The sequence below is a fragment of the Zosterops lateralis genome (assembly GCF_965231275.1).
Source record: "Zosterops lateralis genome assembly, chromosome: 1".
In the NCBI taxonomy this organism is placed as follows: Eukaryota; Metazoa; Chordata; class Aves; order Passeriformes; family Zosteropidae; genus Zosterops; species Zosterops lateralis.
The window spans coordinates 564,937-587,195 of NC_139762.1; the positions used below are offsets into that span (position 1 = coordinate 564,937).

Sequence of the window (22,259 nt, forward strand, 5' to 3'; positions counted from 1 at the left end):
GAAAATATGAAACCTGTAATGGAAATAGAAATGGAAGCTCACTTTGAGTTGTAGGATACCAAGTCTTAGTTACTCTATAACCTGAAGACAACAGCCTGGGCAGCTGGAGGAGAATCCCTTTGGATTGAACAATCCCCTTCTGCTGCCTGAGGGACCCAAAGGTCAATGCAGCAAAACAGAAAAGTCTAAAGAGTCGTTTTTAGAGTTTAAAATATAACACATGGTAATGTAGTAGTTCTTATAGGCTGTGTGGAGATTCTATAGGATTTTGTGTCTTGTATTGTTGGTCACTGTAAATTAGAATATTCATCACAAAAGGAGATAGAATGGATTGGAACCAGGACCTGGCTCTCTTGGTTCTCTTCTCTTCTCTTCTCTTCTCTTCTCTTCTCTTCTCTTCTCTTCTCTTCTCTTCTCTTCTCTTCTCTTCTCTTCTCTTCTCTTCTCTTCTCTTCTCTTCTCTTCTCTTCTCTTCTCTTCTCCTCTTCCCCCTGCACTCTGACCCCTGCCATGTTTCTCTGGCTCTCTCTCCTCTTCTTGCCAGCTCACCCTCTTGCTCTCTCTCCTTCTCTCTCTGGCACTTCCCTCCAGCCCAGGCTGGTGGCTGAAGGCAAAGCCCTTTCTACCCACGACCCTGCAATAAACCCACATATTCTAGAATATCTCAGGTTTGCAGAGTCCCTTGTCCCTGTGAGTCACGGATGTTTCTACAACCTTTACCGGGTACTGAGGTCAGGCTGGAATTACTGGGATCCTCCTTCCCACTCTTCTTGGGAATGGGGAAAAAATAAAATTCTTTATCCCCAAGGGAGGGGAATTCCTGCTCCTTAAGGCTGCCCTGGTGATGGGGAGTTTTATTTTCAGTGGTTTTTGGGTAAATCAGGTTCTTTAGGGCTGGATTTCCCTTGGGAAAGTGACCCCTGAGGGGGTGAGAAAAGGAAAGAAAAAAAAAAAAGGAAGAAAAAGAAAAGAAAAAAAAAGGGAAAAAAAAAGAAAAGAAAAAAAAAAGGGAAGAAAAAAAAAAAAAAAAAAAGAAGAAAAAAGAAAAAAAAAAGGAGAAAAAAGAGAGAGAAAAAATAAAAAAGAGGAAAAAAGAATAAAAAAGGAGAGAAAAAAAAAAATAAAAAAAAAATAAAAAGAGAGAGAGAAAATGAAAACTGGGACAGCCCAAAACAGCCACAGCCGGGGGCGGCAGGAGGTGACAGGGAGGGGACAGAGAGGGGACAGGAGGTGACAGGGAGGGGACAGAGAGGGGACAGGGAGGTGACTTTGGGGGGGATTTGGGGGATATTTGGGGGATGTTTGGGGATCTTTGGGGGGGATTGGGGGGCATTTGGGGGATCTTCGGGGGATGTTCCCTCCTGGAAAGAGCTCTCAGAGGGGGTTTGCCAGCCCGTGGGGATGTGACACTTGGGGACATTGTCAGGGGTGGCCTTGGGGCATCTGGGGGTTTTCCCACCCCCTGATCTGCCCGTCCCAGTTTGTTTCCCCAGCCTGTCCCAGTTTGTTTCCCCAGCCCCTCCCAGTTTCCCCAGCCCGTCCCAGTTTGTTTCCCCAGCCCCTCCCAGTTTCCCCACCCCGTCCCAGTTTTGTTTCCCCAGCCCGTCCCAGTTTCCCCAGCCCGTCCCAGTTCCCCCAGCCCGTCCCGCCCTCGCTCCGGCTCCGTGGGGAGTCTGTCCCCATTCCCAGGGAATGTCACCATCTGTCCCCTCTGCTCCTGACACGGCCTGGGGACATTCCCAGTGCCCTCAGTGCCTCCCCAGTGCTCCCAGTGCCCCCCCAGTGCTCCCAGTGCCCCCAGTGCCCCCAGTGCCCCCAGTGCTCCCAGTGCTCCCAGTGCCTGGGGACATTCCCAGTGCTCCCAGTGCCCCCCCAGTGCCCCCAGTGCTCCCAGTGCCCCCAGGGCTCCCAGTGCCCCCAGTGCCCCCCCGGTGCTCCCAGTGCCCCCCCAGTGCTCCCAGTGCTCCCAGTGCCCCCAGTGCCCCCCCAGTGCTCCCCCAGTGCCCCCCCAGTGCCCCCAGTGCTCCCAGTGCCCCCCCAGTGCTCCCAGTGCCCCCAGTGCCCCCCCAGTGCTCCCAGTGCCTCCCCAGTGCTCCCAGTGCTCCCAGTGCCCCCAGTGCTCCCCCAGTGCTCCCAGTGCTCCCCCAGTGCTCCCCCAGTGCTCCCAGTGCCCCCCCAGTGCCCCCTCAGTGCCCCCAGTGCTCCCAGTGCTCCCAGTGCTCCCCCAGTGCTCCCAGTGCCCCCAGTGCTCCCCCAGTGCCCCCAGTGCTCCCAGTGCCCTCAGTGCTCCCCCAGTGCCCCCAGTGCTCCCAGTGCTCCCCCAGTGCCCCCAGTGCTCCCAGTGCTCCCAGTGCTCCCCCAGTGCTCCCAGTGCTCCCAGTGCTCCCCCAGTGCCCCCAGTGCTCCCAGTGCTCCCCCAGTGCCCCCAGTGCTCCCAGTGCTCCCCCAGTGCCCCCAGTGCTCCCAGTGCTCCCAGTGCTCCCAGCGCTCCCCCAGTACCCCCAGTGCTCCCAGTGCTCCCCCAGTGCTCCCCCAGTGCTCCCAGTGCTCCCCCAGTGCTCCCAGTGCCTGGGACATTCCCAGTGCTCCCAGTGCTCCCAGTGCTCCCCCAGTGCTCCCAGTGCTCCCAGTGCCCCCCCAGTGCTCCCAGTGCCTGGGGACATTCCCAGTGCCCCCAGTGCTCCCAGTGCCCCCAGTGCTCAGGGACATTCCCAGTGCCCCCAGTGCCCCCAGTGCTCCCAGTGCTCCCAGTGCCCCCAGTGCTCCCAGTGCCCCCAGTGCTCAGGGACATTCCCAGTGCCCCTAGTGCCCCCAGTGCCCCCAGTGCCCCCAGTGCCCCCCCAGTGCTCCCAGTGCTCCCCCAGTGCTCAGGGACATTCCCAGCGCTCCCAGTGCCCCCCCAGTGCTCCCCCAGTGCTCCCAGTGCTCCCAGTGCCTGGGACATTCCCAGTGCCCCCAGTGCCCCCAGTGCTCCCAGTGCTCCCAGTGCCCCCAGTGCTCCCAGTGCCAAACTGGGAACAGCTCTGGGGTTCCCCTGGATGGACTGGGCCAAACTGGGAATGGCTCTGGGGCTGCAGGTCCCCCTCAGGTGTGTGGGTCCCTCCCTCCACAGCCTCATTTGCATTTTTTACTCATTTCTACATTAATTCAGATTTGGGGGGTTCATTTGGGGCAGGGGGGACACTGGGTGATACTGGGGGATACTGGGGGCCACTGGGAAGCACTGGGAGTACACTGGGGGACACTGGGGGGACACTGGGGGACACTGGGGGGACACCTGGGGGGACACTGGGGGACACTGGGGGGGACACTGAGGGGAACACTGGGGGGACACTGGGGAACACTGGGGGGACACTGGGGGACACTGGGGGGGACACTGGGGGGTCACTGGGAGGACACTGGGGGGGACACTGGGGGACACTGGGGGGACACTGGGGGGGACACTGAGGGGGACACTGGGGGGACACTGGGGAACACTGGGGGGACACTGAGGGGGACACTGGGGGGACACTGGGGGACACTGAGGGGGACACTGAGGGGGACACTGGGGGGACACTGGGGGGACATTGGGGGTCACTGGGGGGACACTGGGGGGGACACTGAGGGGGGACACTGGGGGACATGGGGGGACACTGAGGGGGACACTGGGGGGACACTGGGGGGGACACTGGGGGGACACTGGGGGGACACTGGGGGGACACTGGGGGACACTGAGGGGGACACTGAGGGGGACACTGGGGGGACACTGGGGGGACATTGGGGGTCACTGGGGGGACACTGGGGGGGACACTGAGGGGGGACACTGGGGGACATGGGGGGACACTGAGGGGGACACTGGGGGGACACTGGGGGGGACACTGGGGGGACACTGGGGGGACACTGGGGGGACACTGGGGGACACTGAGGGGACACTGGGGGGACACTGGGGGGACACTGGGGGGGACACTGGGGGGGACACTGGGGGACACTGGGGGGGACACTGGGAGGACACTGGGAGGACACTGGGAAGACACTGGGGGGACACTGGGGGGGACACTGGGGGGGACACTGGGGGGGGACACTGGGGGGACACTGGGGGGACACTGGGGGTCACTGGGGGACACTGGGGGACACTGGGGGACACTGGGAGGACACTGGGGGGTCACTGGGAGGACACTGGGGGGTCACTGGGAGGACACTGGGTGTCTCAGGCTGTCACAAAAGTCCTGTCCTGGTTCAACCAGGACAAAGAGCCCAGAGGAATCTCCTCCCTCCCTCCCTCTTCTCTCCCTGCCCTTCCTCCCAATTAAAGAGAACAAATAGAATAGAAATAAATAGAATTAAATTGAATAGGGAGAACAGAATGGAGCAGGGAGGAGAACTGGACTAAGCAGAAGAGAACGACTGGAACAACTTAAATAGAATAAAATAAAACAAAAACAGAAAGAATATAAAAGGGTATTAAATGACATACAAAAAAAATTAAAAATAAATATTAAAAAATTCTGGGTTTAAATACAAACACGGGCCAGGGCAGTGGTGGGACTGGCAGGGACTGAAAAAATTCCCTGGAGGGACAATCCAGGATCCGAAGGGTCTTCAGGGCCTGAAGAGAACACGGAGCAACATCCCAGGGGGATTTTGATTTTCCAAGGGCCAAAGATACTCCAAGGTCAGAGGGGACACGGAGAAGTGCAAAGGTGACACGGACAAACGTCCCACAGGGAATTCCCAGGGCCCAGAGGGACCAGGGGGAACATCCCAGGTACTTTAAGGTGCAAAGAGAACGTGGAGACACATCCCGGAGGGAATTCCCAAGGCCCAGAGGGACACGGAGAAGCCCCGGGGTTTCAGAAGCCCCCGGAGGGGTCCCTGTGCCCGGGGGGGTCCCTGTCCCTGTCCCCAGCCATGTCCCCATCCCTGTCCCTGTCCCCAGCCATGTCCCCATCCCTCTGGGGGGACCTGTCCCTGAGAAGGTCCCTGTCCCTGAGCGAGTCCCCATCCCCACAGGGGCCCCTGTCCCTGTCCCTGTCCCTGTCCCTGAGCGAGTCCCTGTCCCTACAGGGGCCCTTGTCCATATCCCTTGGCCTGTCCTTGTCCCTATCCCTACCCCTGAGCAAATCCCTGTCCCCACGAGCATCCCTAGTCCTGTCCCTGTCCGTGTCCCTGTGCCCACGTGGGTCCCTGTCCCCTCGGGGGTCCCTGTCCCTGTCCTTGCAGGGGTCCCTGTCCCCGTTCCCAGGGAGGTCCCTGTCTGTGTCCCTGTTCCCGCAGGTGTCCCTGCTGTCCCTGTCCTTGGGGGTGTCCCTGTCCGTGTCCCTTCGGGAATCCCTCTGTGTGTCCCTGTCCCTGTCGCCAGGCAGATCCCTGTCCCCGGGGGAGTTCTTCTCTCTATCCTTGGGGGTGTTCCTGTCCCCAGGTGGGTCCCTGTCCCTGGGGGTGTCCCTGTCCCTGTCCCCAGGGGTGTCTCTATCCCTGTCCCTGTCCCCATGCCCATCCCCGCTGTCCCCCCGGCAGCCCCGCTGTCCCCTGCGCTGTGCCCTGATGTGGCTGCGGGAGGCGAAGGCGCGGCCGCCCCGGGGCCAGGGGACGCTGCGGGGCCGGGAATGGACCCGGCGGTGCAGCCACAGGTGGCCCCGGTGCGGGAAGGCGCGGCCGCACTCGGGACAGGCGTGGGCGCGGGGCCGCTGCGGGGGGCCCGGGGGGCTCCGGGGGGCTCGGGGGGCCCGGTGCGTGTCCCGGTGCCGCAGCAGGTCCCCCCGCAGGCAGAAGGCGCGGCCGCACTCGGAACAGCCGTGCCGGGCCCCCCGCCCGCCCCGCAGCCTCTTGTGCGCCAGGAGGTTCTGCAGGTGCCGGAAGGATTTCCCGCAGGTGCGGCACAGGTGAGGCCGCTCCGGGCCGGGAACCGGCCGGGGGAGGGGCCTGGGATGGGCCCCCGGGCCGGGGGGAGTCCAGCGGGAGGGGGGGACACCCAGCCCCGGTTCCTGGTGGGGTCCCCTGGAGTCGTCCTGGGTGTCGGAGCTGCTGGAGGCGCCTGCTGGGGACAGAGTGAGTGTCACCTCTGTGGGACAGTCCTGAGCACCCCTGGGACACCCAGCCCGGCCCAGGGGGGGCAGAGAGGGGCTACAGCCCCACAGAGACCCCCCAGCCCCACAGAGACCCCCCAGCCCCACGGGGAGTCCCTAAGGTGTCACCAGGAGTGTCCTCAGGGGTGTCCCCAGGGGTGTCCCCAGGGTGTCCCCAGGGGTGTCCCCAGGGGTGCCCCCAGGGTGTCCTCAGGGGTGTCCCCAGGGGTGTCCCCAAGGTGTCCCCAGGGTGTCCCCAGGGGTGTCCCCAAGGTGTCCCCAAGGTGTCCCCAGGGGTGTCCCCAGGGGGTGTCCCCAGGGGTGTCCCCAGGGTGTCCTCAGGGGTGTCCCCAGGGGTGTCCCAATGTCCCCAGGGGTGTCCACAAGAGGCGTCCCCAGGGGGTGTCCCCAGGGGTGTCCCCAGGGGTGTCCCCAGGGGTGTACCCAGGGTGTCCCAGGGGGTGTCCCCAGGATGTCCCCAGGGTGTCCCCAGGGTGTCCCCGGTCACTCACAGCTGTCACTGGTGTCGGGGGCCCCGCTGAGCCCCCCAGGGCAGGGAAACCCCCCGTGCGGCTCCTCCATGAGGCTGAACCTGGAGTTGGGGTCTGGGGGGGAGAGAGGACCCTCAGGTGGGGTCTGGGGGGAGAGAGGACCCTCAGGTGGGGTCTGGGGGGGACAGAGGACCCTCAGGTGGGGTCTGGGGGGGGCAGAGGACCCTCAGGTGGGGTCTGGGGGGGACACAGGACCCTCAGGTGGGGTCTGGGGGGGAGAGAGGACCCTCAGGTGGGGTCTGGGGGGGGGCAGAGAACCCTCAGGTGGGGTCTGGGGGGGACACAGGACCCTCAGGTGGGGTCTGGGGGGAGAGAGGACCCTCAGGTGGGGTCTGGGGGGGACACAGGACCCTCAGGTGGGGTCTGGGGGGGACAGAAGACCCTCAGTGACCCCACAACACCAGGGGAGTGTCATTGTCACCAGAGAACCACCCCAGGCTGGGGGTGTGTGTGGGGGTACCCGGTGCCCCCTCCCCACACCTGGACACACCCAGAGACCCCCAGATGGGGCTGCAGACCCCCAGCTCAGCCCCAGAACCCCCAGCCCTGTGCCCAGAGACCCCTGGCTGACCCTGTAAACCCCCGGCGGATCCCCTAGACCACCCCCCAAACCCCCGGCAGAGCCCCCAGACTCTCAGCCAACCCCCAAACCCCTGGCAGAGCCCCCAGACCCCCAGACAACCCCCCAAACCCCCAGCGGAGCCCCCAGACCACCCCCCAAACCCCCGGCAGAGCCCCCAGACCCTCAGAAAACTCCCCAAACCCCCAGACAGAGCCCCCAGACCCCCAGCCAACCCCCCAAAACTCTGGCTCAGCCTTCAGCCATGTCCCCATCCCTGTGTCACCCCTGTCCCCGTGTCACCTCCATCCCTGTGTCACCCCCATCCCTGTGTCACCCCCAGCCCCAGGACATCCCTGTCCCTGTGTCACCCCCGTCCCTGTGTCACCCCAGGACCCCCCCAGGACCCCCCAGCCCTGTCCCCTCACCCCTGTCCCCCCAGCCCTGTCCCCTGACCCAGACTGGCCAGCAGCCCGCAGGTGTATCTCATGACGTCCCTGTGTCACCCCAGGATCCCCCAGGACCCCCCAGGACCCCCCAGGCCTGTCCCCTGACCCAGACTGGCCAGCAGCCCATAGATGTCGCTCATGACGTCCCTGTGCAGGTCCCTCTGCCAGGGCTCCAGCCGGGCCCACTCCCCGGGGGAGAAGCTCACGGTCACCTCCTGCAGTGTCACCCCGGGGGGACCCCCCTGCCAGGGACAGCGGTGGGGGGGGGGGTGAGGGGGGGCGGCCCCGAGGGATCCCCCCCCCCCCCGGGTATTCGATCCTCCCCCGCCCCACCCCGTTAATCCCGACCCCCCGCCCCTCTGTAGGGACCCCCGGGACCCCCTCGAGCCCCCCTGAGCCCCCCTGGGACCCCTGAGCTCCCCCGGGACCCCCCGGGACCCTCGAGCCCTCCCGGGCCCCCTGAGCCCCCCTGGGACCCCCGAGCTCCTCAGAGACCCCCGAGCCCTCCCAGGACCCCCCATCCCTCTCTAGGGACCCCCGGGACCCTCCCCCGTCCAGGACCGGCCCCTCTGCCAGGACCCCCAGGACCCCCCGGGACCCCTCGGCTTCCCCAGACCCCCCCCAAGCCCTCCCAGGACCCCCGAGCTCCTCAGGGACCCCCGGGACCCTCCCCGCCCAGGGCTGGTCCCTCCGCCGGGACCCCCGAGCTCTCCCGGGACCCCTGAGCCCCCTCGGGACCCCCCTGAGCCCCCTGAGCCCCCCAGCCCCCGGGCTCACCCCGGGCTCACCCTCTGCATGTCCGGGCGGGGCCCGATGGCGGCGGCGGAAGGGGCTGGGCCGGGAAACGGAACCGGAACCGGGGAACGGAACCGGAACCGGGAAACGGAACCGGAACCGGGGGGACAGAACCGGAACCGGAACCGGGGGGACAGAACCGGAACCGGGGGGACAGAACCGGAACCGGGGGGACAGAACCGGAACCGGAACCGGGGAACAGAACCGGAACCGGGAGGACAGAACCGGAACCGGAACCGGGGAACGGAACCGGAACCGGAACCGGGGAAACCGAACCGGGGGACCGGCCTGGTGACTGCGGGGGTCTGGGAGCCCCCACGGAGGGTCCCACAGCCCCCCCAGGACCCCTCAGGACCCCCAGAGACCCCCCAAGATCTCCCCAGGACCCTCCCAGGATCCCCCAGGACCCCCCAGGACCCCCCAGGACAGGGACACCCGGGGCTCCCCCGGTCCTGCCCCGCAGCCCCTGTGCCCAAAGCTCCCCAAAACCAGCCGGGGGGACACTGGGGGTCCCCGGGAGAGCAGGGGAGCACAGCCACACCCCTGGGCAGTGTTTGTGTCCCACCTGGGATGTCCCCAAGTGTCCCCAGGAGGGCAGGGGAGCACAGCCACACACGTGGGCAGTGTTTGTGTCCCACCTGGGGTGTCCCCAAGTGTCCCCAGGAGGGCAGGGGGAGCACAGGAATGCACCTGGCCCGTGCCAAAGGTTGTTTGTGTCCCACCTTGAGTGACATTGGGCGTCCCCAGAAGGGCAGGGGAGCAGAGCCACACACCTGGCCAGTGTTTGTGTCCTAGCTGGGGTGACACTGAGTGTCCCCAGGAGGGCACAGCCACACACCTGGCCAGTGTTTGTGTCTCACCTGGGGTGACACCAAGTGTCCCCAGGAGGGCAGGGGAGCACAGCCACACACCTGGGCAGTGTTTGTATCTCACCTGGGGTGACACTGGGTGTCCCCAGCAGGGCAGGGGAGCACAGCCACACACCTGGGCAGTGTTTGTGTCTCACCTGGGGTGACACTGGGTGTCCCCAGGAGGGCAGGGGAGCACAGCCACACACCTGGGCAGTGTTTGTATCTCACCTGGGGTGACACTGGGTGTCCCCAGGAGGGAAAGGGAGCACAGCCACACACCTGGCCAGTGTTTGTGTCCTAGCTGGGGTGACACTGGGTGTCCCCAGGAGGGCACAGCCACACACCTGGCCAGTGTTTGTGTCTCACCTGGGGTGACACTGAGTGTCCCCAGGAGGGCACAGCCACACACCTGGGCAGTGTTTGTGTCTCACCTGGGGTGACACTGGGTGTCCCCAGGAGGACAGGAGAGCACAGCCACACACCTGGCCAGTGTTTGTGTCCCACCTGAGGTGACACTGGGTGTCCCCAGGAGGGAAAGGGAGCACAGCCACACACCTGGCCAGTGTTTGTGTCCTAGCTGGGGTGACACTGGGTGTCCCCAGGAGGGCACAGGCACACCCCTGGCCAGTGTTTGTGACCCAGCTGGAGTGACATTGAGTGTCCCCAGGAGGACAGGAGAGCACAGCCACACCCCTGGCCAGTGGCAAAGGCTGGCTGTGTCCCCGTCAGGTGTGGGAACAGTAAAACAGGACTCAAATCCTGCTGAACTCATGGCAGTAGATGTGGCAGAGAGGGCCACAAGCCCTGGCAGGCAGAGGAGGCCCCTGGAGGAGGAAGAGATCGGGGTGAATGTTGGTGTGTTTGAGTGCAGGACAGCACAGGCCTGTACGAGTCTGTCAGCCCAGAGTTGGGCAATGTTACTGAGAAACACAGATAGGGTTGTCATGGTTGTTATTGTTGTTATTAAGTAAGTGGTTATTTTTAGCTCGTGCTTGAAAGGTACATAAACCAGCAGTGAGTTCAGTAAAATCAGCTTTGTGATGTAAACCATGGAGTCCTGTGTCTCCTATCACCCGAGAGTCAGTGAGACCCCACTGTGACACCCCCAAGTGTCCCCAGGGAGCACCGGGGACATGGTGTCACCCCAGGGGATGTGACAGTGACCCTGGGGACAGCCACCCCCATCCTGAGCTCTCACTTGGTGTCCTGGTGAGGTTTGGTGGTCACGGAACACAAATGGAAGGTACTGGCACTGATAACCAGTACTGATAACCAGTACTGATAACTGGTATTGATAACTGGTACTGGCACTGGTAACTGGTCTGGTAACCGGTACCGATAACTGGTACAGATAACTGGTACTGGTAACTGATAACTGGCACTGATAACTGGTATTGATAACTGGTACTGGTAACTGGTACTGGTACTGATAACTGGTACTGGTGATGATAACTGGTAGTGGTAACTGGTACTGGTAACTGGTATTGATAACTGGTACTAATAACTGATAACTGATACTGATAACTGGTACTGGTAACTGGTACTGATAATTGGTAACTGGTACTGGCACTGTTAACTGGTCTGGTAACCGGTACCGATAACTGGTACAGATAACTGGTACTGGTGATGATAACTGGTATTGATACTGGTAACTGGGACTGATAACTGGCACTGATAACTCGTACTGGTAACTGGTACTGGTAACTGGTACTGACAACTGGTAGTAGTAACTGGTAACTGGTACTGACAACTGGCACTGATAACTGGTACTGATAACTAGTACTGGTAACTGGTACTAATAACTGGTACTAGTATTGATAACTGGTAACTGGTAGTGGTACTGGTACTGGTAACTAGTACTGATAACTGGTACTGATAACTGGTACTGGCACTGTCCTGGTGACCCCCCCTGGCCAAGGGCTGGAGGGCAGAGCCTCTCCTGGGGCTCAGGCCAGGACTGAGACCCCCAAGACCCCCCTGTGTGCCCCCCACCCAGTCCCAGAGAGAGAGAACCCGGAGCACCAGAGCCATCAGAAGCTTTTATTTTAAATAACCTCAAAAAATAGAATTGCAGAGAGCAGAGCTGTGGGAGGGGGACTGGAGGGGGACCCCCCTGCCCGGCCGGGGCTCTGGGGGTGCTGTCCTGGTGTCTGTCCCACGGGAGGATCCCATTCCCTTTGGGATGAGGCAGCTCCCAGTGGTGTCTGTGGCTGAATTTTTGCCCGAGGCCGTGGACCCCCAGTTCTGTCACTCCAGGGGGGACACGGAGATGCCACACAAAGCCCAGCAAAGCCCCCCCTGTGCTCTCTCTGCCGCTGGAGCCTCCCCCAGGCCCCCACCAGCACCACCAGCACCACCAGCACTCCTCCACCTCCATCTCCAGCGGCACCCCCCGTCCCAAATCCGGAATATTGAGTCCCAAAGCGCGCGGTTATCCAGAGCAAGCAGAAGCACAAGCTGCCCCCCCAAACCCCCGGCACCGGAGGCGTCTCCGGGGCCCTTCAGAAAGCAGAGCTGAGCCTTTCCAGGCCTTTTTTTCTGGCTGTTTTCCCAGCCCCACACGGGATCTCCAGAGGTCAGCCCGCAGCAGGACGAGCCCCAGCACTCCCATCCACCCCAACCGTGTCCTTGGGGATGTCACCCCGTCCCCAACAGGGTGGAAGGTTCTGGAAGCAGAGAGAGAGTCCCTTGAGGGCCCCTCTTGTCCCAATTCTGGCTCTGGTGGATGCAACTCCACCGTGTCCAGCTCTCCCTGGTCTGTGTGGCTGGAGCCACCGCAGCAGAGCTGAGTCCAGCCTTGTGTCCTCCAGCCCTTTGGTGTCTTCCCACAGCCGTGGCTGTGCCGTGTCCCAGCCGGGCTCTGCTTTGCCCCACAGCCCCTGCTGGAGGCTGCTGCAAGTCCCAGGGCTGAATCCAGCTGGCAGTGTCACCTTGGCAGCAGCCCTTGGAGCTGTCCCTTTGGCTCTGTCCCCTCGGCTCCATCCTCCTCCAGGGTCACCGTGGCTGAGCTGAGCGTGGGCGCCGAGGTCCAGCCCTTGCTGGGGGGGTCCCGGTGAGGGGGCAGTTCATTGTGGGGGATCACAGGCAGCCAGGGCAGGGTGGGGGGTCCTGCTGCGGGGGTCTCGGTGTGGGGCTCACAGGCAGCCGGGGCACGGGGCTGGTTTCTCCTCGCCGCATTCCCTCTCTGGTGCTCCCGGTGCTCCCGGCACTCCTGGAGCTCCTGGTGCTCCTGGGACACCTGGAGCTCCTGGGACACCTGGTGCTGCTGTCACTCCTGGCACACCTGGAGCTCCTGGGACTCCTGGCACACCTGGAGCTCCTGGCACTCCTGGCACTCCTGGAGCTCCTGGCACTCGTTTATCCTCAAAGGAGCGACCGCAGCCCCCAGCCTTGGCCCAGAGCTGCCCACGGGGAGGCTCAGGAGGGCGGGGGGCCAGGCAGGCAGCACAGCAGCACGGGGGAGGCATCCCCGGCGCTCGGGGGCTCGGACCCCCCCCAGGACACTTACAGGGGGGCACCGGGGCTGGAGCAGCACCAGGGCCGGGCGGGGGCTCCTCCTGCATCAGCTGCAGGAGGATATCAGCAGCTCCCGAGGGGCTGTCGGGGCGCGCAGGGGGAGCCCCACGAGAGCAGGGGGGCAGCAGCAGCGCGGGGGGCTCAGGGCCCTTGCCCAGCGGGTCCCCGGCGGTGCAGGGCGGGGCCAGGCCGGCGCCGTGGGTGCGGCGGTGCCGCAGCAGGTGAGCCTTCTGGCTGAAGCCCTTGCCGCAGTCGGCGCAGCGGAAGGGCCGCTCCCCCGTGTGCGTCCGCAGGTGCACGGCCAGGTTCACCTTCTGCCGGAAACGCTTCCCGCACTCGGCGCAGGTGTGGGGCCGCTCGGCGCAGCCGTGGGGACACTCGGCACAGGCGTGGGGACACTCGGTGCAGGTGTGGGGACACTCGGCGCAGGCGTGGGGCTGCTCGGTGCAACCGTGGGGCTGCTCGGTGCAGCCGTGGGGCCTCTCGGCACACGGGTGGGGCCGCTCGGCGCAGGGATGAGGATGCTCGGCGCAGGTGTGAGGATGCTCGGCGCAGGCGTGGGGCTGCTCACAGCTGTGGGGCCGCTTGCTGCAGGCGTGGGGCTGCTCCGTGCAGCCGTGGGGAGGACACTCGGCGCAGGGGTGCGGCCGCTCGGCGCAGGGGTGAGGCTGCCCGGCACAGGGGTGGGGTCTCTCCGTGCAGGGGTGAGGATGCTCCGCACAGGGGTGAGGAGGACGCTCCGTGCAGGGGTGAGGAGGATGCTCCGTGCAGGGGTGAGGATGCTCCGTGCAGGCGCGGCGCTGCTCGGCGCAGGTGTGGAGCCTCTCGGCGCAGCCGTGGGGACGCTCGGCGCAGGGACACTTGGTGCAGGTGTGCAGCTGCTCGGTGCACCCGTGGGGCCTCTCGCCGCCGCCATGGCCCGGCCGGAGCCCCCCGTGCTCGGCGCAGGCCTCCCCGCACAGCCCGCAGGGGAAGGGGCTCCCGGCGGGGTCCAGAGCGCCGGGGGCCGCGCCGGGGGTCCCGGTGTGCACCCGCTGGTGCACCCGCAGGGACAGTTTGCTCTTGAAGCGCTTGGGGCACTCGAGGCAGGTGAAGGGCTGGCGGCCCAGGTGCGTCTTCTGGTGGGCCAGCAGGTTGGGCTTCTGCGCGAAGCGCTTCCCGCACTGGGCGCAGGCGAAGGGGCGCTCGCCCGTGTGCACCCGGTAGTGCGTCACCAGGTTGCCCTTCTGGTTGAAGCGGCGGCCGCAGACGCCGCAGGTGAAGGGCCGCTCACCTGTGTGGATGCGCTGGTGGGTGGCCAGGTTGGTTTTGAGGCTGAAGCGCTTGCCGCAGGTGTCGCAGCGGAAGGGGCCGCGCCCGCCGGGGCCGTGCCCGTGCCGCGGCAGCCGCTCGCACTGCGCCAGGCCTCGCCCGCACTCGGGGCACGGCCAGGGCCTGCCCTCGCCCGCCGCCCGCCCCGGGGGGGACCCGGGGGGCTGCTCGGCCCCCGGCTCGGCGGGGGCAGCGCCGGGGCACGGCTTGTGCCCGGCGTGGCTCTTCTGGTGAGCGACGAGGGCCAGCCACAGCCCGAAGCTGTTCCCGCACTGGTTGCAGATGAAGGGTTTCTCCGGGGGGGCCGTGGAGGCGTCCCCCGGCCCCGGCTGCGCCCCCAGGGGCCCCAGGAGGGGAGGGCCGGGGGCAAAGGGGGCGGCGGGCGCCTCGGGGGGCCGCAGCAGGGGCAGCTTGGGGCAGAAGCCGTCGCCGCAGTGGGCGCAGGGGAAGGTGGGCTCACCCTGGGGCGGGGGCGGGAAGGCCTTTTCGGGGCCCGGGAAGAGCTCGGCGCCCTCGGGGAGCTTCGGGGCGGACGGGAGCGGGGCGAAGGGGGCGGGGTCCTGCGGGGCGGGCGCGGGGGGCAGCAGGGTGGGCGCGGCCCCGAAGGGCGCGGCGGGGGCCGGGGGGCCGCGCGCGGGGCAGCGGCGCTGGCGGGGGATGTGCGTCTTCTGGTGGGCCTTGAGGGACACCTTGTCCTTGAAGCACTTGTGGCACTGGGCGCAGGGGAAGGGGCGCAGGTCGGTGTGGGTGCTCTGGTGCGTGACCAGGTTGGTTTTCTGGGTGAAGCGCTTGCCGCACTGGGCGCAGGCGAAGGGCCGCTCACCTGTGTGCACCCGGTAGTGCGTCACCAGGTTGGTTTTCTGGTTGAAGCTGCGGCCGCACAGGAAGCAGGAGAAGGGCCGCTCGCCCGTGTGGATGCGCCGGTGCGTGATCAGGTTGGGCTTCTGCCGGAAGCTCTTGCCGCACTCGGGGCACACGAAGGGCGCGTCCTCGGGGCAGCCCCGCGCCGGCGCCCGCGCCCTGGCCTTGCCCTCCTCGGGGTGGGCGCCGTGGATGCGCTGGTGGGCCAGCAGGTTGGCCTTCTGCGAGAAGCTCTTGCCGCACTGGGCGCAGGGGAAGGGCCTCTCGCCCGTGTGCACCCGCCGGTGCGTCAGCAGGTTGGGCCTCTGGCTGAAGCTCTTCCCGCAGTCCCCGCAGCGGAACGGCTTCTCCCCGGTGTGGATGCGCTCGTGGGTCACCAGGCTCTGCTTCTGACGGAAGCCCTTCCCGCACTGGCCGCAGCGGAAGGGGCCGGGGACGCCCCCCTGGGACCCCCAGCAGCCGCCGCGGGGAGCCGGGGGGTCCCGGGGGGGCTCGGGGCCGCGCTGCCCGCCGGGGAACCAGCGGCCGGAGCTGCCGCCCGCGGCCGGGAACAGCTCCAGGGCGCCGGCGCCGATCCCGGGCTTCTCCTCGGGTTCCACCTTGCTCACCCGCCCGGGCTCCACTGCACCGGAGAGAGCCCGGGGTTATCCCGGCTCCCGGAGAGGGTTCGGGGCTGTCCCGAGCGGGGAGGACCCGGGTCCAGCCTCAGTTTCCTTGTGGGGCGCTCACAGCTGAGCCCCATGTGGGGACATGGGACACCTCAGCTGCCCAGGACTCTCCTGGTCTGTGACCCCCAAAAGGGCTCTCAAATCTCCCAGTTTGTGACACTCGGGTCCAAAATGGTCCAAACTGGCTCAGAATGGCAAAAATTGGCGTAAAATGGCCAAAAGTGGCTCACAGAACTGGCCCGCAATGGCCACGAACTGGCTTAAGATTACCATAAATTGGTTATAAATGGCTCTGAACTGGCCCAGAACAGCTGCAAAATGGCTGAAAACTGGCCCAAAATGGCTGAAAAAGGTCTTTGAGCTGGTCCAAACTGGCTCAGAACAGCTTGTAACTGGCACCAAAAAGTTTTAAACTGGCCCAGAATGCCCTCAAACCATCCCAGCTCCCCCATTCCCACTGATCAGGACCCCAAACCATCCCATCCCCCAGTCCCACTGCTTCAGACCCCAAACCATCCCATCCCCCAGTCCCACTGCTTCAGACCCCAAATCATCCCACTCCCCAGTCCCACTGCTCTCCCATTCCCATAGATCAAGTCCCCAGATCATCCCAGCCCCCAATCCCACTGCTCCCCCATTCCTACAGATCAGGACCCCAAACCATCCCAGCCCCCCAATCCCACTGCTTCAGACACCAAATCATCCCACTCCCCAGTCCCACTGCTCTCCCATTCCCACAGATCAGGACCCCAAACCATCCCAGTCCCCCATTCCCACAGGTCTGGACCCAAACCATCCCACTCCCCAATCCCACTGCTCCCCCATTCCCACAAGTCTGGACCCCAAACCATCTCACCTCCCAATCCCACTGCTCCAGACCCCAAGCCATCCCAGCCCCTAATCCCACTGCTCCTCCATTCCAAGAGATCTGGACCCCAAACCATCCCACTCCCCAATCCCACTGCTCTCCCATTCTCACAGATTCAGACCCCAAACCATCCCAGTTCCCCAGTCCCACTTCTCCGGACCCCAAACCATCCCAGTCCCCCATTCCCTGGGGAAATGGACCCCAAACCACCCCACTCCCCCATTCCCACTGCTCCAGACCCCAAACCACCCCACTCCCCATTCCCCAGGTGTGCACTCACCAGCGCAGGGGCTGCCCAGAGCCTTGGAATCCTCTGGGCCGGTCCGTGCGGCTCCGAACGGCTCCTCCGGCGGCTTCATCCCAAACAGACCCCCTGGCTTAAAGAACCTGTACCCTGGGGGGACAGGGGGCACTCGGGATCAGGGACTGGGATTGAGCTGCTCCTGGGAGAACCAGGCTCTGCTTATGGGGGATGGAGCTGCTCCTCAAAAATGGGGATCCAGGTAAAACGGGGATCCAGGTAAAATGGGGCTCCAGGTAAAACGGGGCTCCAGGTGAAATCGAGCTCCAGGTGAGGCAGCACAGAGCCATCCCCGGGCTCTGAGCTCTTCCCACAGCCCCTCCCAATCCCCGGGAATCCCCAGAACGCTTTCATCATCCCAGTTCAAAGTTCCCACAAAAATGTGTGGAAAATTCCAGCCCCGGCCCGGGCTGTGCCCCCCACTCCCTCCCTCCCTCACTCACCCGTGCAGGGGTCCGAGGGGATCTCGGCGCCCACGGCATCCAGCTGGGATCCTGCCCTCGGGGCCGGGCTCAGCCGGGAGTACGGGAGCAGGTCCAGGGCGTGGGCGGGCTGGGGAGGGAGGGGGCAGCGGCTCAGCGGGGTTTTGGGGCCGTTTGGGGGTGTTTGGGGACTTTTCTTTGGGTTTGGCCCCAGGCGAAGGGCAGGGATGGTGCCCCTGCTGCTGCAGACCCAACTGTGAGGTCTGGGTTCCTTGCTCTGGGATGGAGCCTGAATCCTGCTCCCCAAAACACATCTCTGCTCCCCAAAATGCATCCCTGCCCCCAAACCACATCTCTGCCCCCTAAACCACATCTCTGCTCCCCAAAACACAGCCCTGCTCCCCAAACCACATCTCTGCTCCCCAAGTTACATCCCCACCCTTCCAAACCAAACCCCTGCTCCCCCAAAACACATCCCTGTCCCCCAAAACACATCTCTGTTCCCCAAACCACAGCCCTGCTCCCCAAAATTGCATCTCTGCTCCCCAAACCGCATTGCTGCCCCCCAAAACACAGCCCTGCTCCCTCAAACCCCATCCCTGCTCCCCCAAACCACATCTCTGCTCCCCCAAACCATATCCGTTCTCCAAACTGCATCCCTGCTCCCCAAAACTACATCCCTGCTTCCCAAAACCATATCCCTGCTCCCCAAAACTACATCTCTGTCCCCCAAACTACATCCCTGCCCCCCAAACCCCAGCCCTGCTCCCCAAAACACATCCCTGCCCCCCAAACCCCAGCCCTGCTACCCCAAACCACATCTCTGCTCCCCACATCACACCCCCACCCCTCCAAACCCCTCCCCTGCTCCCCCAGCACATCCCTCCTCCCCAAACAAGATCCCCGTTCCCCCAAACCAGACACCCAACCCCAAACTCCTCCAAACCGGCCCTGCAACCCCCAAACCACTGCCCACCCCCCAAAAAACAGCTCCTTTTCCAGCCAGGAGCTCTGCCTGGAGGGAGGAACCTTTTCTGAGGAGCCAGTCCCGCTTTTCTGGGGACACTGACCCCTCCCCAAGCCCCCCGGATTCCTCCTGTGTCCCCCCCAAAACCCACTGGAATCAGGGATTGGAGGCCCCCCCCCCACGCTCCAGGACTTCCCAAAGCTCCAATTTCCTGGAAAAACTCTTTGGGGGGGGGGGGGCTCTAGAGGTCGAGGAAAAAAATCACCGAAAAATCTCCCAGCCCTAGGAATCCCCCCAAAAGTGCTGGGGTTTTGGAGGAGGAGGGATCCCTCCAGGAATCCCCCCAAAAGTCTTGAGGTGGTGGAGGAGCTGGGGTTCCCCAAGGAATCCCCCCAAAAATCCCCCAAAAGTGCTGGGGGGTGGAGGAGCAGGGATCCCCTCAGGAATCCCCCCAAAAATCCCCCCAAAAGTGCTGGGGTTTTGGAGGAACGGGGATCCCCCCCAAAAATTCCCCCAAAAGTGCTGGGGGGGTGGAGGAGTGGGGAAATCCCCCCAAAAATCCTCCCAAAAGTCCTGGGGTGGCAGAGGAGCAAGGATCCCCCCAAGAATCCCCCCAAAAGTGCTGGGGTTTTGGAAGAGTGGGAGATCCCCCCAGGAATCTCCCCAAAATTCCTGGGGTGGCGGAGGAGCAGGGATTGCCCCAGGAATCCTCCCAAAAATCCCCCAAAAGTGCTGGGGTGGCAGAGGAGGGGGGATCCCCCAGAAATCCCCCCGCGGGTACCTGGGGCGCTCCCCCCGCCGACATCTCTCCCCCCGGGGCTCTGCCCCTTCTCCTCGGGGGCTCCTCCTTCTTCTTCTTCTTCTTCTTGTCCCGGCCTCGGCCTGGTCTCCTTCCGCCACCGAGCCTCCCTCAAATGGCCGCGGCCTGTCCTGGGAGAGCGGGATGTGAGCGGGGCCGGGAGCGGGGATGGGAACGGGAAGGGAACGGGAAAGGGAACGGGAACGGGAACAGGGCCCGGAGAAACGCGGCGATCCCGGAGCGGCCTCGGTTCCCCCTCCCCGGCCTGGTCCGGCCTCCTCCTCCTCCTCCGCCTCCCCCCGGAATTTGGGGTGCGGAAGGCGCCGAGCGGGGCCGGAAGTGGCTGTGAGCGCCCGGCCCCGGGGGGTGATGGGAGTTGTAGTTCGGGAGGGGATGGGATTGGGTGGAAAGGGTGGGATGGGGGGGAGAGAGCGGGGATGGAAATGGGAATTGGGAATGGGACCGGGATAGGGAATGGGACCGGGATAGGGAACAGGGAATGGGAATGGCTCCGGGAATAGGGAATGGAACCGGGATAGGGAATGGCACCGGGAATGGCCTTGGGAGTCGGAATAGCCCCGGGATAGGGAATGGCCCAGAGAACTGGGAATGGCACCAGGAATAGGGAATGGCCTCGGGATAGGGAATGGAACCGGGAAAAGGGAATGGCCCAAAGAACTGGGAATAGAGAGAACTGGGAATGGCCTCGGGAGTTGGGAATGGCCCCGGGAGTCGGGAATGGCCCCGGGAGTCGGGAATGGCCCCGGGAATGGAACCGGGATAGGGAATGGCACCGGGATAGGGAATGGCCCAGAGAACTGGGAATGGCCTCGGTATGGCATCGGCTTGTCCAGCCTGGAATAGCCCCGGGAACTGGGAAAAGCCCCGGGAACAGGGAATGGCCCCAGGAATGGTCCCGGGAATTGGGAATGGCCCTGGGATCGGGAATGGAACCGGGATAGGGAATGAAACCGGGATAGGGAATAGCTTTGGGAGTTGGGAATAGCCCCAGGAATCGGGAATAGCCCCGGGAGCTGGGAATAGCCCAGAGAACTGGGAATGGCCTCGGGAACAGGGAATGGCCCCGGGAATGGGGAATGGGACCAGGATAGGGAATGGAACTGGGAGTCGGGAATAGCCCAGAGAACGGGGAATAGAGAGAACTGGGAATGGCCCCGGGAGTCGCGAATGGTCTCGGGAACCGGGAATAGGGAATGGTCCTGGGAGGGGGGAGTGGGACCGGGATAGGGAGTGGCCCAGAGAACTGGGAATGGCCCCGGGATAGGGAATGGTCCTGGAATAGGGAATGACACCGGGATCAGGAATAGCCCAGAGAATTGGGAATGGCTTCTGGAACCGGGAATGGCCCAGGCACGGCATCGGCTTGTCCAGCCTGGAATAACCCTGGGAATGGCCCCGGGATAGGGAATGGCCCTGGGAGTCAGGAATAGCCCCAGGAGCTGGGAATAGAGAGAACTGGGAATGGCCTCGGGAACAGGGAATGGCCCTGGGAGCTGGGAATAGCCCCGGGAGATGAGAACAGCTCCGCAGTCAAGAATAGCCCCGGCACAGCAGCGCCTGGAAAACCGGGAACAGCCCCGGGAAGGCCCGGACCCCCCACTGCCCGGGGGGGTCCCCATTGGACACCCCCAAACACCACCCGAGACCCCCCAATGGCCCCCCAGACCGCCCCATTGCCCCCCAGACCCCCCTGTGGCCCCCCCCGGCCCCTCCCCGGGAAACTCACGGGCCGCCGCTGCCCCGCGCCGCGGTGACGTCACACGCCCCACCGCGGTGACGTCAGCGCGTCGGTGACGTCACGGTGTCAGCCCCGGCCGCGCCCCGTTCCGGGTTAGGGGGGGAGGGGGCGGGGCCTGGGGGGGACAGCGCCCCCTGGCGGGGCCGAGGGACAGCGCGGCCGCGGGGGGGGGGGAGGGGATGGAGAGACCCCGCCCCCCGGAATGTCACCCCAGTGTCCCCCAGTGCCCCCCAGTGCTCTCCCAGTATCCCTCCAATGTCCCCCAGTGTCCCCCAGTATCCTCCAGTGCTCCCACAGTGTCCCCCCAGTGTCCTCCCAGTGCCCCTCTTGTGTCCCCCAGTTCCCCCCCAGTGTCCCCCCAGTCTCCCTCAGTGTCCCCCAGTGTCTCCCCAGTGCCCACCAGTACGCCCCCAGTGCCCCCAGTATCCCCCAGTGTCCCCCAGTGTCCCCCCAGTGCCCCCCAATGCCCCCCAGTACTTCGTCAGTGTCCCTCAGTGCAGTCTCAGTGTCCCCGAGTGTCCCACCAGTGCTCCCCAGTGTCCCCCCAGTGTCCCTCAGTGTTCCCAATGTCCCCCAGTGCTCCCCCCAGTGTCCCCCAGTGCTCTCCCAGTAACCCCCCAGTATCCCCCAGTGTCCCCTAGTTCAGTCTCAGTGTCCCCCAGTGTCCCCCAGTGTCCCCCCAGTGTCCCCCAGTATCTCCCCAGTGCTCCCCAGTGTCTCCCAGTAACCCTGCAGAGCCCCACAGTGTCCCCCAGTGTCCCCCAGTGTCCCCTAGTGTCCCCCTAGTGTCCCCCCAGTGCAATCTCAGTGTCCCCTACTGTCCCCCCAGTGCCCACCAGTACTCCTCCAGTGTCCCTCAGTGTCCCCAATGTCCCCCAGTGCAGTGTCAGTGTCCCCTACTGTCCCCCCAGTGTCCCCTACTGTCCCCCCAGTGTCCCCCAGTATCCGCCGTGTCCCCCAGTGCTCCCCCCAGTGTCCCACAGTGTCCCCCAGTGTCCCCCAGTGCTTCCCAGTGCAGTCTCAGTGTCCCCGGGGTACCAGAGCCATTCCCGGGGGACAGGAGCCATTCCCGGTATCAGGAATTTGCCCCCGGGGGCAGGATGTCATTCTCAGCGGGACATGACAACATTCCCGGCGGGCAGGAGCCATTCCCGGGGAATACAAACCCATTCCCAGGGAATACAAACCCATTCCCGGGGCAGGATTTTGTTCCCCAGGACAGGATCCTGTTCCCCAGGGCAGGATGTCATTCCCAGCGGGACACAAAGCCATCCCAGGGGGACTGGAGCTTGTCCCCAGGGAGCAGGAGCTCATTGAGCTCATTCCCGGGGGGCAGGAACCCATTCCAGGAGCCTGCAGCCCATTCCCGGGGGACAAGGGTTTGTTCCCGGGGGACTAAAACCCATTCCCAGAGGACTAAAGCCCGTTCCAGGAGGACTAAAGCCCATTCCCGGGGGCAGGAACCCATTCCCGAGGGACTGGAGTTTGTTCCGGAGGACTAAAAACCATTCCCGGGGGACTAAAGCCCGTTCCAGGGG

The 22,259-nt window shown here is 64.3% G+C and overlaps 2 protein-coding genes across 2 annotated transcripts; both read right to left on the minus strand.

The window, feature by feature from the left end:
- Positions 1–5,079: 5,079 nt before the first annotated feature.
- LOC310915683 (zinc finger protein 688-like) lies at positions 5,080–8,443 on the minus strand (the record flags this gene model as incomplete). The annotated part of the gene is made up of 5 exons (XM_083872759.1): positions 8,392–8,443; positions 7,710–7,845; positions 6,557–6,649; positions 5,520–6,013; positions 5,080–5,085 (listed from the first exon to the last, which is right to left on the minus strand). The coding sequence occupies exons 1-5, from the start codon at positions 8,398–8,400 to the stop codon at positions 5,080–5,082; spliced, it is 738 nt and encodes a 245-aa protein (XP_083728885.1). The 5' UTR covers positions 8,401–8,443.
- Positions 8,444–11,270: 2,827 nt separating this feature from the next.
- Positions 11,271–19,259, minus strand: LOC310910516 (uncharacterized protein). Its single transcript, XM_083863303.1, has 4 exons — positions 18,945–19,259; positions 17,218–17,326; positions 16,754–16,867; positions 11,271–15,559 (listed from the first exon to the last, which is right to left on the minus strand). Exons 1-4 carry the CDS (start codon positions 18,966–18,968, stop codon positions 12,384–12,386), a joined length of 3,423 nt encoding a protein of 1,140 aa, XP_083719429.1. The 5' UTR covers positions 18,969–19,259; the 3' UTR covers positions 11,271–12,383.
- Positions 19,260–22,259: the final 3,000 nt, after the last annotated feature.

Bases quoted from the DNA above. Each gene is read 5' to 3' on its own strand.
- LOC310910516 (XM_083863303.1), bottom strand. From the start codon at position 18,968: ATGTCGGCGGGGGGAGCGCCCCAG. The intron at 17,327-18,944 runs GTACCCGCGGGG...CTCCCTCCCCAG, and splicing joins CGGCGGGGGGAGCGCCCCAG to CCCGCCCACGCCCTGGACCT. The intron at 16,868-17,217 runs GTGAGTGAGGGA...CTGTCCCCCCAG, and splicing joins CCCCTCGGACCCCTGCACGG to GGTACAGGTTCTTTAAGCCA.